We start from the raw sequence: 15421 nt of genomic DNA on the forward strand, positions 1-15421 counted from the left end.
GGGCGGCTCGGTGGCGGGGCGCCGTCTGCTAGCGGTGCCTGAGTTCCCATCAACGTGCCGCCGTTGGTGAGGGCTGAGCAACGGGGAACGGCCCGCGACGCGAGCCCGGGGCGAGCCGGGCTTCCTCGCCGAAGCCACGCGTGGGCTGTCCTCGGGACGGTGCGTTCATCTTGCCTTTACGCCGTCTCGCCCAGTTCACAGGCTCTGCCTTCGGGTCCGCCGCCATCTGGCAGTATGAGTCGCTCAAGTCGCGGGTCCAGACCTATTTTGAGGAAGCTCGAGCAGACTGGTTGGATAAAATACGGCCGCAGAAGAGGGGGGACTTCAGAAAGCAGGTACACGGAGCCAGGCCCGGCCTCTTCGCGCACGGGTGGGTCCCTGCGGGAGTCTAAAAACACGGCCGCGTCTTTCCTCTGGTGTAGGCACTCTTTGCGAGCACTGTTTGTACAACAGGTACTTGTCCTGTTTATCTTGATTTCTAACTTGGAGAAATAATAGGTTCCCAGAAAAGTATAGTAGATAGATTTCTCACAAGAAAAACTGGTGGAATTACTTCTAGAAAACTGTAATTCATAATATCACTGTAGAAGCCACACTGGAGAAAAAATAATCATCTTTACCCTCAAATGCAGGGAAGAGAGGTCAGTAGTAGTGGTTTGTATATCTAAACTAGGTACCTTTTGCTTTTTGACTATTAAAAAAAAATCTAGTCTGGCTATATCTTAAGTGTTGTCAACAGTGAACACGAATTCCCAAAGAGCGCAGCGCTAGCTTAAATTCTGAACCTTAAGCATAATATATATTTTTTTAATGCTCTGGCTTCTGAAATGCATTTGTATTTTCAACCTTTACTTCACAAAGACAAGGGTTTAGAGGGCTTTTTTTTTTTTTTTTTCCTCTGAGAGCTGACATTTCCATGCAAGTACTTTGGAGTTCAGGCAGTGAGAACAATATAAGTCCTGCAAGGCTTATAAATTTAGTTGACATCCTGAAAGCATCAGTCATTTAGCTTTCAGTTAAGCATATTTAAAACTAAACATGCATATATGCTTTACATTTGTTTCAAGGTTACAACTGTGGCTTGTGATGGACCAGGCTTGATTACTCTTTCAGGTCTGCTTGTCCAAGGGAAGTAGGGCTGAGTGTGGAGCTGGAGAAGCGGGGAGGCCCTGGGCAGGACACTAGAGGAGCTGTTTTTGTAATGTGAATTGTGAGCATTGTGGTACTACTTTGAATATGGGCATTTGCTGTGGGTTAACCCTGGTGGGCAGCGAAGCGACACACAGCTGTTCACCCACAAACCTCCTGTGGGATAGGAGAAGAGAAAAGGAAAAATAAAAACAAGAAAACTTGGGGGTAAAGATAAAGCAACAACCGAAAAAAAAAGTGTAATAAGTGATGGATAAGTGTGAGAAGAGAGGCAAAACCAAAACGCATGATGCAAAGGCAGTCGCTCACCATCTCCTGTGGGTAGACCAGTGCCCAGCCAGTTCATGACCAAACCTCCTAAAATCCCCTCTTTGCCCTTTTATTGCTGAGCATGATGTTATATGATGGGAAATATCTCTGGTTAGTTCAGGTCATCTTCCTGGTTGTGTCCCCTCCCAGCACCCTGTCTGTTCACTGCAGAGGCATAGTGAGAAATGGGGAATGCCTTGATGCTGTTCACACACTGTTCAGCAAAACTAGAACAGTGGTGTGTTATCAGTACTGTTTTAGTAAAAAATTCAATATACAGCACCATGTAAGAGCTGCTATAAAGAAAATTACCTCCGTCCTAGCCAGGCCTAGTATGCTTTCTTGCTCAGTGTGTATGAACTGCAGGTGAGATTGTGATTGACACAATATTTTCAGTGTCTTTTGTTTTCCTTTAAAAACCTAAAGGGGAAGAGCTGGTGATTAGCTGTAAAAACAAAACAAAAAAACCCAACCCAAAACACCCCTGTTGTTAATAGGCTTAAACTCCCAATCCCCATCTTCAGTTGTTAAATTTTTATTTTTAAAAGTTCAGGATCCCCCAGTAGCTTCTGAGAGCATCGACTTCTTGTATTGTAGAAAACTCATGTTTGTTTAGTGTTCTTGTACTGGACAACTTCATAGAAAATACCAGTATCTGTATCCCATGGCAGAGAATTAAACAAAAAAAGTAATGAAGTTGTTACTTATCAAATAATGAATGGTCTGTTTTACGTGCAGTATTTGTATCCCCCCACCTCCATCCTAGAGATAATTTTTATGACGTTGTTCCCATCAGTATGGTTGAATGGTCTTTGAGTTATCAATAAAATACTTGTCCAAAATTATTCTGAAAGCTGAGAAAGGGAAAGGGGTTTGGAATTTGTCTGTGGGCTGACTGCACTCAAAATAAACTTTTTCAGGGGTTTTAAACTTGGAGGAGGGCTGGGTGAGCTGGACGCAAGGGGGAGTGGATTCCACATCTTGTGAGCCACCTCTGCAAAAGTGACCCTGGCACAAAAGTGGAATCTCTCAAAGGTGGGTGGTGTGATGTTAGACAGCCTTAGGATGAGGCTTAGTTGAGGCAGGGTTTATACTAACTTTGGCTAATCTGCTGAAGTAAGCATTATGGCTAGATCCTTGCTTAGTACAAGCAGAAGTAAACCCATGGAGTTGTGTAAAAGGATATAACTGCATTTTTTTTGAAGAAACTCTTCATCTGGTTTGGGATATTTTACGAAAAGGAGAGTAGATAACTTCTTGAGCAAGAAAATGCCAACTTGGAAAGCTAAACCAGTCAGAAATAAAAAAAGTTTGAAACCAATTTACTTGAGATTTCAAATGCTTTCTATTCTTAAAAAGGTAGAACCTTGTGTGACTGGTTTTGAAATTGCAAATACTCTACAGTAGCGTTGATGTACAATTCTGTTTCAGGTTAACAGCTGGTGGAATAACCTGACTGAGGGTCAGCGGACTGTGACAGGTTTGTGTTAGCTTACAAGTATTAGACATTCACAGGAAGAAAAATATGGCAAACAGGTACAGTATGTTAAAACAGATGGCTTTCATACCACATTTAGATTGTTAGGCACAAAGCATGTGTAAACTTACACCTGCACATACGCTATTTCTGCTGCACTTCCTTCTTACAAACTATTTTTTGTATGCATTAAAAACATTCCTATGCATCTGCGCAAGAGAGTGTAGAGGATTAACTAGAATCTTCTACAGGCAATATTTTCCTCAGGAACTGTGAAAAAACAGCAAATGCCTTTAGAAGGAATAGGCATATATTTTCCACTGATATGTGGAAATAAAATTCCGTAATAGATGCTTCTTGTTTGTAGTGTGATGTATGTAAAATAGCAGAAAATTATCTTGTCAGCTTTCCTTTGGTTATGATGTAGTTTTGATTGGTTAGCCTAATGTCACTTGAAATCTCCAAGATAAATGTAATATGTGGAGAGAAATTGATCAAAACTTGATTCAAATCCAAGTAGCTGAGCCATATCTGCTATATTTTATATTATATAATAATATATAATATTAATATTATATATTATAATATATTCTACATTAAGTATTCACTGAATCTATATTAGCAGGTTGTTAGCATAAGGTTACTTAAATGCTATTTCTAAATCATTTACTTTTCTGTAGAAACACTTTAGAAAAAAAATTCCAATTAACTTATTACCTCTTTGAAGAGTGGACTCCTAGTCTAAGAACAGATTGCATAAGTGCTGGATGTTTGGGTCAGAAATAATCTCAGGCCACTCAAGTGCTGTCAAGAAGTTTTGTACAGTGCTTTGAATTGCACTTCAACATGCAAGCCAGGTCACGATGCAGATACAAATACTGTATTGGGGCAGGGGTGGTGAAGAATCACGTTCTGTGGTCTCTAGAATGTCTCTCAGCATCTAGTTAATCTTAACAGGCAATAGAAATTCTAGTTGGTAGACCCTGAGCCATTGAGATAGGTACTCTTGATTGCCATAACAAAGTTGGACTTACTGTACTGAGATTGTTGACAGTTCTGTAACATCTTGGTTTAGTATGCAGACAAAATGTTTCCTCTAATGAAAGAGCATGGTGGACTAGGATGGAGTGTTAAATCTATTGACGTTTTGGTTCTATGATTTGTATATCATAGTTTGTCAGAGTTCCTACGTTTTGTTGCAGACTTCAAACAGAGAATAATTATGTGGCATTTACCAGGAATCAGAATTATTTTCCCCTTTAATGTTTCTAGCTATTATAAAAACATTTTAAATATCTAAATGTTTGGATAAAAATAAAGACACTTTAAACAAGAGAAAATAAATTTGCATAGTTATATTTCTAGTAATTCACATTTTTATTTGAAATAAAGTAAGATTGCAATAAACCTCTGTGAAGTAAAAGTCTGTGCATTTGCTGCCTCTCGGAGGTGACTATGCCTTAGCAATGTCAACTTTTTATGCTTGATCTCTGAACAGTGTCTTTACGATTCCCTCAAAACCAAAGCTCCCTGAAAATGGACAGGATGCATACTGCATGTTTGTATGGTTCCCTTAGTCTTTTCCCCTCCATGAGCAGTTAAATTCAACCGGGCAGCAGACTGGCAGCATTTGGGAATAAGCAGCTTGAGAGGCAAGAAGTGAGACCTTTTAAGCTGACTTGTTTCATTGGTTCTACAGTGGAACAGAAGTTTGAAACTGTAGCTTGAACATCTTCAATGCAGATTTTCTGGACTGTTACATTCATTACACTGTTTTAACAAACAGTTGCAATTAAATGTCATGCTTCTGAAAGACTTCTACTATTCAAATACAGCTTTTGGTATTTTTCTGTTTTTTCTGAACTCCATAAATTGTACTGCTTTTAATGGAATAGTGAAGAAAAAGTATGATTCTTGTAAGCTTACTTTTGAATGCCTGCTTACAATAAGCATTGTGTCATATTACATTCATCATTTGCTTTTATACTTTTTTTCTCCCCTCTTTATAGGTATTATAGCTGCAAATGTCTTCGTATTCTGTTTATGGAGGCTGCCTGGCATGCGTCGGATTATGTTTACATATTTCACCTCAGATCCATCTTCCAGTAAGTGAACAGTTAATTCGGGTGACTTTTCTACCATGGAATGTAACAGAACCTCTGACCATACTGCAGAAGCGTTAGATGGTGCGTGGCTGGTTTGTAGCTCCACCACCCACAAGCAGTCTCAGTCACACCCAAACGCGTTGTGCTATCCAGACAGGAAATGGTGTGAGGGGGAAAAAGTTAGAAGTAATGGATCTGATTTCTTTAAAACAAACAAAATGCTGGTGCTTTTCTAAATATTGTAGTGTCAAAGCTTGCCTGCCATCTGGCCTTTTACTGCATTCAGTAGGCTGCAGCTCATGCCTTTGTAAAAGTGGAGAGACATTTCTCCCAGTGATATCAACCCTTCCTGCTTTCCTGGGCAGAATGCAAACCATGCCACTCTTTGGGAAGGAGGAAAATAAATTGCACTGTGTAATGCCATTCAAAAACTGGACTCAAGTGTGATTATTTTTTTTTTTTTTTTAATCCCCCCCAAATGTTCTGTGGGATGCAGATAGAACAGTCATAAGTCACATTTATGTGCACTTTCGTCAATAAACAAGCATTAGTCTTTATATTGTGTACAGAGGCCTTGTTTCAAAGCCGTGCTTTGGGTCATATTAAAAAAAAAAAACCCAAAAACAACAACAAAAAAACCCAACCAAACACCACAAACTTGGCTTTCACTGTGTGTGAAATGTCTTGAAGTTGTTAACTTAGGAAAGCAAGTTACTAGTATTTAATGTCAGAACAATTAATTTTCACTTCTACAGTAGAAAAAGGATGAGACAAACGTGTTAGGAGAGTACTTTCTGCTATCCTCTTTAATCTCTGCTGAAAAATTGGAAACTCAGCCAATTCCCCACACACACTCCAAACCTAGTTTAGTTATTATCCAGATCTGAGCATCAGTCACCCCAAACACTCCTATTTTAAATAATGGTGACCTTCAAACCTGCTAATTGGCTTTTTTGCATTTTTAAGGCCACTGTTTCAGTGAGGAGAGCCAATAGCTTTTTGAAACGTTTTCCATCTCTGTAGCAAACTAAGGTGCTAATATATTAAAAATCTTTTTACTGTATACATACATAAATAAAATCTTTTTTTCCTTTACAGAGCATAGGAGACATGTCATAAGATAAATATTTTATATGAAATATCCCCCAGTAGGTAATTAAGACTTTTCTAAAGTAGCTGTTTGTACAGTTTGCTTATCTCTGGGGTATATGTTTTACCTTTCAAAAGGTATTGGATGGAATTTGAAAATTGTTACATTTCTGGGTTACTTAGCTTGTATTTGAGAATTCTAAGCATAATTAGCCTATAGCATGTCTTGATAAATTTCTAGTCAGCATGACATGCAAGTTGAAGCAAATTAAAACACTGACTTTTTTAAATTGTTTTTCTCTTTTGTAGGAGCCCTGTGTTCTCCTATGCTGCTGTCTACATTTAGTCACTTCTCTCTCTTCCACATGGCAGCAAATATGTATGTTTTGTGGAGTTTTTCCAGCAGCATTGTGTCTCTTCTGGGATGTGAGCAGTTCATTGCAGTGTATCTTTCTGCTGGTAATGTTAAATATATATATTTACAACACTTAAAAAATATAAATGTGTATGCATGCAAGTAAAGTGTGTGCACGGTTAATAGATGTATGATGACAGATGGCCATTGTTCAGTCCCACACATTGCTCTAAACTAACTGCAGTATTTATTTGCTGTCATACAGAATTTTGATGGGTTTTTAGGATATTGGGCTCCAAAATACCATGACAAAATAAAATAGCTCTTAATACAGACTCATGGGAGTTTCATGGGAAAAGATAACAGTTAATTCAAGTTAAAACCAAAAAAACCCTAACCCAAAACCAACCAATCAACAAAAAACCCCACCCATGCCACCTCTACTGCCTTCTTTAGGAAGGTGTTCAGGTAACATTGTTGAACTTTCTGATGCTTGTCTGCATTGTTGGCATTGTTTCCAATAGTAATTTTTTCCTTTCCAGGGGTTATCTCCACTTTTGTCAGTTACATTGCTAAAATGGTCACTGGAAGGTTTGAACCATCCCTTGGAGCTGTAAGTATCATGGAATAGGGGAGACCTCCTAATGATCTCTGAAGCCATTTTCAATGCCTGCTGTATTCTTTAACTGGCTTAAAAGCCAAGAATAAATTTGGGATAATGGAAACTAGGAAGGTTTACCAAAAACAGATAATGAGGCTGTGATTCCTGTGCAAGAACTTGCCTGTTCTTCAAATGTTAACTCTCTTGCAGTGGCAGCCCAGAGCTAATGCCACTTAATGCTAATGGCTTGTATATGAGTACATAGCAGCAGGACCTCTTGTCACTAAGCAGATAATTCAGTTCTGTAACTTATTTCATGAATGTTTTCATAATTGTATATCAGTCTTCTCTAATTGAAAAATGGAATACTTCAGAAAGAGAAAATATAATCAGACAATCCAAATCAGCATGTGATACCAGTAGAAGTTGTAGGGCATGCTGTGCAGAGAGGGCAGCAGCTCTCCTGCCAAAAGTCTCACAGTATGAAAGATACGAGGCAGACTGAGGAGGTGGTGTGCTTGTCAGTTCTTCACAAGTATCTTTAGTACTAAAGCATTTTAAGACACTTGCTATAAATTTAAGGTCAACCTAGCCATTTACCAAGTTTTAAAGGCTTCTAATTGACTTTACTAAATAATTTTTATAAAAGCCAAAAGTCACATTCTCATTTTCCAATAGGAATGAAAAAAACTGTTGAACTGTTCCGAAGTTTGAATTTTTGGTAGTGCTGTCCACGTATTGTCCCTTTATCTTGTGAATAAACTATATCTGGAGCAAGTTACTTTCCATTAGACTTACTGTTCTGAACTTAAAATGTATTTGTCACACATTGCATTAGTTCACTGTATTCACAACCTTTTCATTGAGGTATTTCATGGATTCAAAAGCATATGGTCAATTTAATGCAGAGCAGGGAATTGTTTGTTTTATTGAGAAAAGATTTCTTGTCCCTATCCATCTGTTACTTTCATTATTTTGGTACAAGCTTCATAATGACTCCCTTCATCCGAGATGTCTGTGTTTGATTAATATATGTTAGATTTCTAGGGTTTACTGGGGAAAAAAGGCACATTAACATAAATTGTTATCTTAAAAATTGGGGGAGTTATTTCTTAATTATGTAAGAGTATCCAAGGGGTATTGTTTTCCAGTATTTTAAATTTCAGTTACTTAAGTTAAATCATGGTGTCTTGGTTTTTTCTTCTGAACTCTTTATTCTGAACTTTGATGTGGTGCTTTGAGGTTTACCACAGGGCTGCATTTGAAAATACAAGTCAAAAGGAAAACGGGTTCACATGCAGAAAAATTAATTTTCCCTTATGTAACATCTCAGCTTACTTTGATGTATTTTAATGTATTTACAGTCAGGAGCAATAATGACTGTGCTTGCAGCCGTATGTACAAAGATGCCAGAAGCAAAACTAGCCATCATATTTCTTCCAATGTTCACATTTACAGCAGGAAGCGTAAGTGCCTTTGAACTTCAAAGAAATCCTATTCTTTTTCCCCATACCTCTCAGTATCTGGGCATGTCTCCTCTTTGTTTGTGTTTCTAAGCTGTTATATTTATTTTGAAAGAGAATACAGGTCATGGAATTCCTGGAGACCGATTCTGATTGGTTGCAGCCTAGCATGGTCATTACACAAGTGTGTAGTGAATTCAGAATTATTCTAAATTCCATCCTCCATGGGTGTGTTTCAATCTGATACTAAGAGGTGAAAGATGTTGGGAGGGACTTGGGTTCTTCTGTCAGAAGAGATGTGCATACACGCACTGTTCTTTCTGATGAGTGGTGGTTTTTTATAGCAGCACTTGTTACAGGCTAATCTAATGTTGATGATGCACTCTTTAATTTACCACGATGGGAAAAACAGAATTTCCCTTCTCAATGGAAATAACATTCCAGCCCTGGAGGAATACCTGCCTCCTCATTTGGATACCATCTTTTGATACTTTCAAGAACACTGTTGGGATTAGAAATAAACTGCTGAGGCATTTCTTCATGTGTAGTACTACAACTCCTTTTTTGTTTCATTAAGTTTTTAAGCACATTCACTGCCCCATTTAAGAAAAGCTTCTTGTGTATATCTTGACTTGCTTTAATAAGTTAATCATCTTTGGCCCACTACTTAAAGTTCTTTTATTTAAAGCATTTACGATCTTGAAGTGACAAAGCTTGAGATTTAATATTTTTTGTGATTGAGGTTTGCAGATTTGAACAAGTGATCTTAGATACAGCCTTTGTGTTTTCCTCACACTTCTGCTTGAGTGGACCTGGTTTTTGCATGCTATCCTTTAATTGCATCTTTCCTTCAAAAGATGGCCAGGGTAGAAGTACTGGCAGAGCCACGTAGAGCGCTGCCATAAGGAAGTACTCATTGCAGCAGTAAAATAAGAGCAGTGTTGGCTATTGCAGTATAAACACTGGAATAATTTTAGCCCTACTATGTAATTTTATTTCGAAGCCCTGTGTACTTAGCCTACCTTACTGTCGTGGTCCATATACTGTAATCAGCTTTTGAAATAAACAAGCCAATATAATAGCTGCTATCCTAACACACATGCTTAAGGAAAGAAATCCTACTTAAAGTAACATTTCATCCTAACATTAAGTCTGTTGGGTTTTTTTGGAATGAGGCATTTAGTAAAATTTTGCATAATTACAGTTATGGTGGTTTGCATCTCCTGAGGATGGTATGCTGTTTCTTGCTTGTGCTGTTTCTGGCCATGGAGTTGTTCACAATAATCTGATTTTCTACCTTCCAACAGATGTGTTATGGAGGAGGATGTGATGGTCCATTTATATCAGATAAGATGACAGGGATGCTGCCCTACATGTTCTATCCACTAGACAGTTGTGTTTGGGAGAACAGAGGCATCTAAGTTATGTCAAAATTAGTGAATTAAAATGTTGCAGTTATGTATTTTGTGGTGTCTTTTATAGCATATACTCTTTCAAGCAACTTCCTTATTTTTCTCTGACCTGAGTTTGGAATGTATGTGTAGTTTTAGAAATTAAGATTAGAAGAGATGAGCATTTGAGAAGCACACATTCCTACACAGCACTATTCTGTAGCTGCTCATGGCTGCGTTTTGACAGCACAGTGCAACAAAGGACTCAAGTCTGGTTTAATATTGTTGGAGTTTTGTTTTTACAGTGATTGCTTTCTTATAAAATTTAGAGGATGTGTTTTGATCCCAGATTTTTGCTGTGTGCCAGAATAAGAAACACTGTTATTGGTGGCCATTACATTCTGTGACTGATCCCATCCTTTCCATGTTCTGTTTCTTTCCAGGCTTTAAAAGCCATAATTGCATTTGACACTGCAGGGCTTACTCTAGGCTGGAGACTTTTTGACCATGCTGCACATCTTGGGGGAGCTCTCTTTGGAATGTGAGTCTGTATTTACTAACTTCTGTTTGTTTTGTATTTAAATTTATCCTATATATTTTCCTCTTCACTTCCTCTTATTTCTGAAGTGTGGGGGGTTTTTTTGAAAGCTGTCTTAAGTAGCATTAAAGGCAACTCGCTGTTATCCTTGTGTGGAAAATACTGTTAACAAATGCTTAGAACTGAAAAATTGAGCTGAACTGCCTCAGAATGATAGATTAGATGTCAGATTGTCCTATCACCATAACGTGGGCTGGCTGTCTCTCCTGCTCTCTTCAGCACATTGAAGAGAGTCAAAAGGCAGAAAAGATTCTCACAAATCACAGCAAGGACAAATTAAAATAACATTAGAATTAAGCAGCTAAGATAATGTCTTTGTCTCAGTGTTTTTCCTCTAATTGACAATTTAGAGAGCTACAGAGTTAGTATAAGCTCAGGCCAAATTCCTTTGAGCAGCCTCTACTTCTGTTTCTCTGTGTTGCTGCACTGCCTTTGTGTGGAGCCTTCCTAATTGGGAAGAACTACTAGAAACCAGTTTGTAGGAAAGAGTTCTGCATTGTTCCATGTTTGAACTGCATTGCCTAATGAGTTTTTCCCCCTTCTGATTGCAACGATGTCTTAATCTGCACACTTATTGCTAAAAGTGTTTTTAAACATTTAATGTAGGCATTTTAAAAGCCTACCTCAGATTTAACTAAGCCAGAAAGAGAACAGGTGGAGGACACTTTCATTTTGGTCTGCAAACTGGTTTGCCTTTGCTGTTTCTTGGCCTTGCTGTTCTGTTTTAAGTTCTGTATAGAATTTGTAAATTCTGTACCGCAGTCCCTTTTCTCCCCTTCTGTGGCATCACAATTTGATGTAGTCTTGCTGAATGGTAACTACTTTCTGCCATCATGATGATACCAGCTTGTTCATTATAATGCAAATTCACGTATTATTAAAATAGAGTAGCAGTTGCAGTAAAAATTGTCTTGAGTTGACAAGTATCTTGCCTTCCTCACCTACATGTGTTCTGCTCTGTGATCATTGTGGTCACTTCATCCTAAAACAGAGCCTCTATTAAGAACATAAGTTGAATGGCTAACCTCACAGACGGTTGTCCACTTCAGAGAGCACCTATATGATTTAAAGGAATGGCCAGTTTACCTAGCACTGGCTGATGGCTCATATAAAAGTGCTTTTGTTGTTCAGGGCTTAGGTGTGAAGTTAGGCTTGTGGGAGAGCCTTCAACCTGTTTCCATGCAGTTGCTTCCCCTCCTGCCTCTCCTCTCCACCATAACCTCCCTTGCTTAATTACTTATGTTGATATTCCTGTATCAGCATATATAGTTCTCTACAAATATAAATCAGGCTAGAATTTTGATAGATTAAATGTTTTTAGATGTTTATAGAAGAAAATTCACTTTGATTGGAATGTGGCTGTTCATTGTGGGGCAGCTGTATTTACATATGAGAAAAGTACTTTTGCTTGGTGTTGTCAGCAAGGATTAGCACAAGCAACAGTACTGTTCTAACAGTTTCTTAAATGGAAGTGGTTTTCTGCATCTTTTTAAAGTAGAAATCATGAGAGCATGAAATTAAAGGGATGAAAATCATTCATTCCCGGGGCTGAGACAAGCAAGAACACAAAGAAAGGACTATTAGGAATCAAGAGAACAAAGCGGCTTCCCTACCACTGCCACTTTGCAAGAATGTTGTCCTTTCTGCCTTAGTTTATCTTGTCTCCTATACTAAGCATTTGAGTTACTTTTTTTTTTTTTTTTTTTTTGTTCCTCATACAGTCAAAAGTTGTGGATAGTTTTAACTAGTATTTCTTTCTTAGGTGGTACGTGACTTACGGCCATGAGCTCATATGGAAGAACAGAGAACCACTGGTGAAAGCTTGGCATGAAATGAGGACAAAGAACACAGGAAAGGGAGGAGGTGGAAGATCTAACTGATTCTAATCCTGGAGATTCCTTGTGCCCGAGTGGTATATTACTTGAAGACGTGGGACTGAATTGGTTTTGAAGGTTTTTTGCTATTCCACATTAAGCCTCTAAGGAGCTGAAGCATCTAATGTAAACTACAGTGACAAAAATGCCTATCAATAGAAAATGAACTCTGGTAAAGGTGGAACAATAAAGGTTTTTATCCTATTGCTTTCTGAGGTAGCAGTCTGCATTACGTTTTTTAAAGGAGGAATAAAACATGCTTTCCAATGAAGTGACCAAAAGTTGCTCAAAAAACTGCAAAAAAGGGTACAAATGGTTAATACTTAGGAAGATAAACATTTTTAAAACTGAGGAAGTTAAATAGATCATGCATCTGCCTAATGTCCACCAGACAACACTAGGTGCTTGCCTAGAAGGCATGCATTGAAAAGATCAGATGAGCTAAGCCAATGGTCTCTTTTGATCTTAAACTTAAAATACATGAAGCAATACTGGAGTGTTTGCCAAAGCTTACATACTGGTTAGTGATCCAGCTTTATTCATCAGCTCTGGTTTATTCAACCTATGTTTCTCAGTTCTATCGACTGGATTCTGTCACATCCTGTTAGAATTTACTACAGTGACAGCTTTTTCTCTTCATGACTATGTGCAGTGAAAGAATGACTTACACTGTGATTTTAAAGTTGAGCTGTATTGCTAGTTTCCTTTAAGGTTTTTTTGAGAATTTTAGAACAGTAACATTTGGTTTGGAATGTGCCAGTTCTAGAAAAATTAGCACCTTCAGCAAAAATAGATGAGGTGCCTGAGATCAGCAACACTGCAACCAGGAGTAACTGCTAAAGTAAACCTGAAGGTAGTACTGTGACCAATGTTCCTATTAATACAAATAAAAGCAAAAGTGGGATTTGGGGTATGCTGCTACTCTGCCTGTCTTGCAAGTATGACTACACAACCCCCTGCAAAGGGCTGAGGTGTCTGCTCAGATGTGAGTTGTCGGGTTCAAACCCTTAACTTTTCCCTGGAGGCTGAATTAGTCATTCCAGATGGACTGACTGGCTAAAGAACATGGTGCATCTGTAAGAAGGAACCTGTGCCTTTTAACTTTACAGAAAATACATTTCCTGTAGGGATGAAGAATGCATAATGCTAAATGACACCCGTTGTAATAAATTATGCGAGTATAAAATCACTGTAAACTCCCTTATTGCCACAGGCCAGTACTCGAGTCTAAATTTTTCTCCCTTGGAAAAATCAGACACTTGAGACTTTGTTCCTTTAAGAGCCTGTCGTCTTAAACACTTAAAACATGGATGAGTGGGAGTATCTAATATTCCTTTGCTCTGCTGCAGAAGCTTTCTGGCTTTCTAATCTGAGACCACTTCTTTCCTGCTTCCTTTTCGGACGCTGGGACCAGGCGTGCGGGTGTGTAGGGCTGCAGGCACAGTGCAGCCCTGCCTGCAGCAGAGGGCAGCCAAAGACGGGGAGACGCCGAGGCAGGGAGAAGCCGGCAGCAAACGAAGATGGCCACTGAACGGGCTGGTCATAAGGGAGTATTTCATGCCAAAGAAGCTCCAAAGTCACAGCTCACAATATTTTGCATGTTGTTTTTTCACCTGTTTAACCTATTGTCTTTGTCGACTTTTTCCCCCCTTCCTTGCATTACCTCTTGTGCACTCAACAACTTATGTAGTCTCTCCAACACTTAGGTATTTTCTAAGGGTTTTTTAGAGAACCTGGCTGAAAAGAGCAGGGTGTAATATTGCAGGAAATAACAGTGTATAAACCCTGAAGGACATATTTTACAGGTCTAGAAGAATAAGTCAAGGTTTCAATGAAGTTCTTCACCATAGTAGCCGGTGCCTACCTCAAAGTTTGAAGGTGATGCCCCTGTATCACTTGCAGAGCCTGGAGCCTTGCTGGTGGTCTGTTAGAGCTGGTGAGGCAGCCTGGTATCGCTGTACCCTTCAGCTTGTAGGAGTGCAGATGAGCGCTGTGACATTTTCAGGCTGACCCTTCAGATACCTGCACTTCCACTGGATTCTGAGAGTTGCAGAGACTCAAAGCTCCTGAAAAACCAGCTGGAACCGCCAGAGAGGTTTGAAAGTCACTTTCTTTTCAGACAGTGGGTGTGGTTTGAGGGTCTCAAGCTTAAGCTTCACCTTAACTTTAGGCCTAGCCGCATTGACCCTTGTAAAGACTTCAGTATCCAAATCTTCCTCATTTACAGAAACCCTAGAGGTATTTAACATATGTAAGGTTTACAAAAATATTCACGTGGCCAAGCAGTGGGTTTCATGTCATTTTTGCACCTGAGCCTTCATGCAGCATTGTCTGCCAGAGGTAAACTGTCTTCTCTGGTCCAAAGTGACTTTCAAACTGCAATAGGAAAGTCAGACAAGGAATGGCCCGGAGTCATGACAGCTCACCAGAGTGAGTAAGATAACTTTCTGGCAAGCAAATGCCCTCCTTGAAAAGTCTGGCATCAGTATATGCCAATAGCTCAGTATTTTGTCACATCTTTGAATGGCAAAGAAACTAGAAGAATTAAAAAAAAAAAAAGCCCCCAACCCCAGAAAAAAACAACAGAAAGAACCAACCACCTAAAACAAAACTAACCACATGGAAAGGCTTTTTTTTTTTCCTCCTTTTCAAAGAGCTTATTATTGTGAATAAAAGTACAATGTGGTAATTATGTAGATGCTTGGCAGAGGCAGCAGCTAGTGTTCGCATAGGAAAATAGCAGTAAGTATAAAGTCATGGTTAATCATGTAGAGACACAAGCCTTCATCCTTTTTCAATGACTTTCTTAAAGTCTGCTGTGGCCTTGCCATGTTTCAGGAATATTTTGCTTCAGCGTAGTGATCTGCTCTATTGAAATTTCATTTGTAGTATTAGAACAGTGGCTTTGAGCTTTCAGCCCCCATTCCTGGCAGCAACAGCTGGTTTGCTTTCTGATTTGATGGTTTTCCTTTGTCTTTCTGTTGCAGTATTCCCCCCCCCCCCCCCCCCC

General features: G+C 39.0%; 1 protein-coding gene across 1 annotated transcript in view; it reads left to right on the forward strand.

Annotated features, from left to right (window-relative positions):
* The window catches only part of PARL (presenilin associated rhomboid like), a 12781-nt gene extending 158 nt beyond the window's left edge, over nt 1-12623 (forward strand). The window contains exons 2-9 of the mRNA XM_026855015.1: nt 79-335; nt 2890-2938; nt 4945-5040; nt 6439-6588; nt 7027-7097; nt 8450-8551; nt 10383-10480; nt 12300-12623. Coding sequence (XP_026710816.1) covers nt 79-335; nt 2890-2938; nt 4945-5040; nt 6439-6588; nt 7027-7097; nt 8450-8551; nt 10383-10480; nt 12300-12417 — 941 coding nt within the window. The 3' untranslated portion in view covers nt 12418-12623. The remainder of the gene's footprint in view (nt 1-78; nt 336-2889; nt 2939-4944; nt 5041-6438; nt 6589-7026; nt 7098-8449; nt 8552-10382; nt 10481-12299) is intronic.
* The last annotated feature ends 2798 nt before the right edge of the window (nt 12624-15421 follow it).

Source organism: Athene cunicularia (genome assembly GCF_003259725.1).
Source record: "Athene cunicularia isolate RWA chromosome 9 unlocalized genomic scaffold, athCun1 chr9_part1, whole genome shotgun sequence".
Taxonomy (NCBI): Eukaryota; Metazoa; Chordata; class Aves; order Strigiformes; family Strigidae; genus Athene; species Athene cunicularia.